Source organism: Gavialis gangeticus, unplaced genomic scaffold (genome assembly GCF_001723915.1).
Source record: "Gavialis gangeticus isolate Ggan-Ray unplaced genomic scaffold, GavGan_comp1, whole genome shotgun sequence".
NCBI lineage: Eukaryota > Metazoa > Chordata > Crocodylia > Gavialidae > Gavialis > Gavialis gangeticus.
Genome location: NW_017729031.1, coordinates 64909328 through 64911053, shown reverse-complemented (window position 1 = coordinate 64911053; position 1726 = coordinate 64909328). Strand labels below are relative to the sequence as shown.

Sequence of the window (1726 nt, the reverse complement as noted above, 5' to 3'; positions counted from 1 at the left end):
GGGTGGTGAGGGGCAATCCCAGCTGCCCCTCACTGCTCTGCGCTGGGTGGGGGGCTCTGCCATGAGCCCTCAGAAACCCCAATGGCAGCTGCAGCATCTGGACTGCAGGGCTTTTTTTAACTTTTTTTTTTCTTTAAGAACCGGGAGCTGGGGCCAGGCAGGACAGCCATTAACAGGGCTGGGAGAGAGTGGGCCCTGTGGGTCCTGCCATAGTCTCCTCCCCCCTCCTTTGCCCCCCGCCCCCTACTTAGTGGCACAGAGTCCGGGTCTAGCTCCATACAGCAGCAAGTGGGGACTGCCCAAATCGCCGAAGCTCTCCGAATTGATTCAGAGAGCTTCGAATCGATTCGGACCCTTATTACTGGTCTCCTGATCATATTCGGAGATTGGGCCACCGAACTGGGCCTAATCTCTTTTGAATTGAATTGGCACCCAAAGCTTCACGCAGCTCTAGTATCTAGCTACTGTCTGGCATGCACAGGATAGCAAAATCCCTACAACAGTGGTTCTCAATCTTTTTACACTCAAAGCACTACTCATTAGATTCAAGACGCCCCTTGGGAAATGTCAGCTCAGAAAGGCCACATCAGGTCAAAATGTTTGACATTATGGATTCCTATTTGAAATCTCTGGGTTTAATCTTGTGAATCATGTTTGCACACCTAACAGTGCTAACGTTGTGTGGAACCCCACAGCACCCTTGAAAGGATCTCAAGGTATCTGAGTTGAGAATCATTGCTCTAGAGGCAGTCTTGTTGTAACATATTGATACAAGTTGTTCTGAAGCCAGTAAACTCTTGATCCTCTTTTCTCAGAAGAAAAGATGTCAATCCCTATGTATCTGAAAATTATAATAGATTTAGCATGCTATAAGTCCATTTGCATTTCAAGTTACTTACTTTTATGAAGTGGTTAAAAACAACAGCATTCAATGTAGTTCATATCTGGTAAACGTATGGATTTAGGGTTTCTTGCTATGCTCTCAGTATAGCCAATAAGTTGGAAAAAATTATGGTAACAATGTTTACTTTTGTTTTAGAATCTCTCAGTGTGCCCTGAAGACGAATCAATCATCATGTCCTCTTTTGTCAACACTATGACTTCCTTAAGTGTGAAACAAGGTGAGTCTGTTCAGATGTACTCAAGGAAAAGTTGACCAAAAAAGAAAGTTTCCATTACCTTGAGCTTTCTAGAATCCATTATAGCAAATAACGTACTTAGGTAAGCTCAACATTTTCTTAGTTCCCATTATGTAAGATGGCTTCTTTCCAGCATTTTATGTTCGCCTTTTCCAGTACTGCCTGTTGCCTACCTTTCTTTTGAATTGTCAGTGTATACTCAGAAAAGGGAAATTACCTGAAGGAGTACTGGTTACTGAAGTTACTAGAAAGTTTCATGTTGATATAGACTCATTCCTGTAAATGGAAAATAAAGTATCCGGCATGTTGAACAGTCATAAAATACTTGTGTGGGCAAAATCGCCTAACTGATGCTGGCCTTATCTTGGATCATTGGAATAACATGTGGTTTCACTGGAACAGATTTTGAAAAGTTACCTTGCAGTAACCAGGAAGAAGAATAATGGTGGCATAATAGGGCTTTTAAAGTAACATAGTCATGCTGTACACATGTAAAATACACAGTAAACGTTTATACCAGTAATTCTCAATGTTTGAAGACTCAAGACACCCCTCAGAAAATGCAAGCTGTTAGTTTTCACTTGTTT

General features: G+C 42.1%; 1 protein-coding gene across 1 annotated transcript in view; it reads left to right on the top strand.

Moving 5' to 3' along the window:
• Positions 1-1726, top strand: part of NCKAP1 (NCK associated protein 1) — a 130208-nt gene that overhangs the window by 87597 nt on the left and 40885 nt on the right. The window contains exon 15 of the mRNA XM_019522863.1: positions 1040-1121. Coding sequence (XP_019378408.1) covers positions 1040-1121 — 82 coding nt within the window. The remainder of the gene's footprint in view (positions 1-1039; positions 1122-1726) is intronic.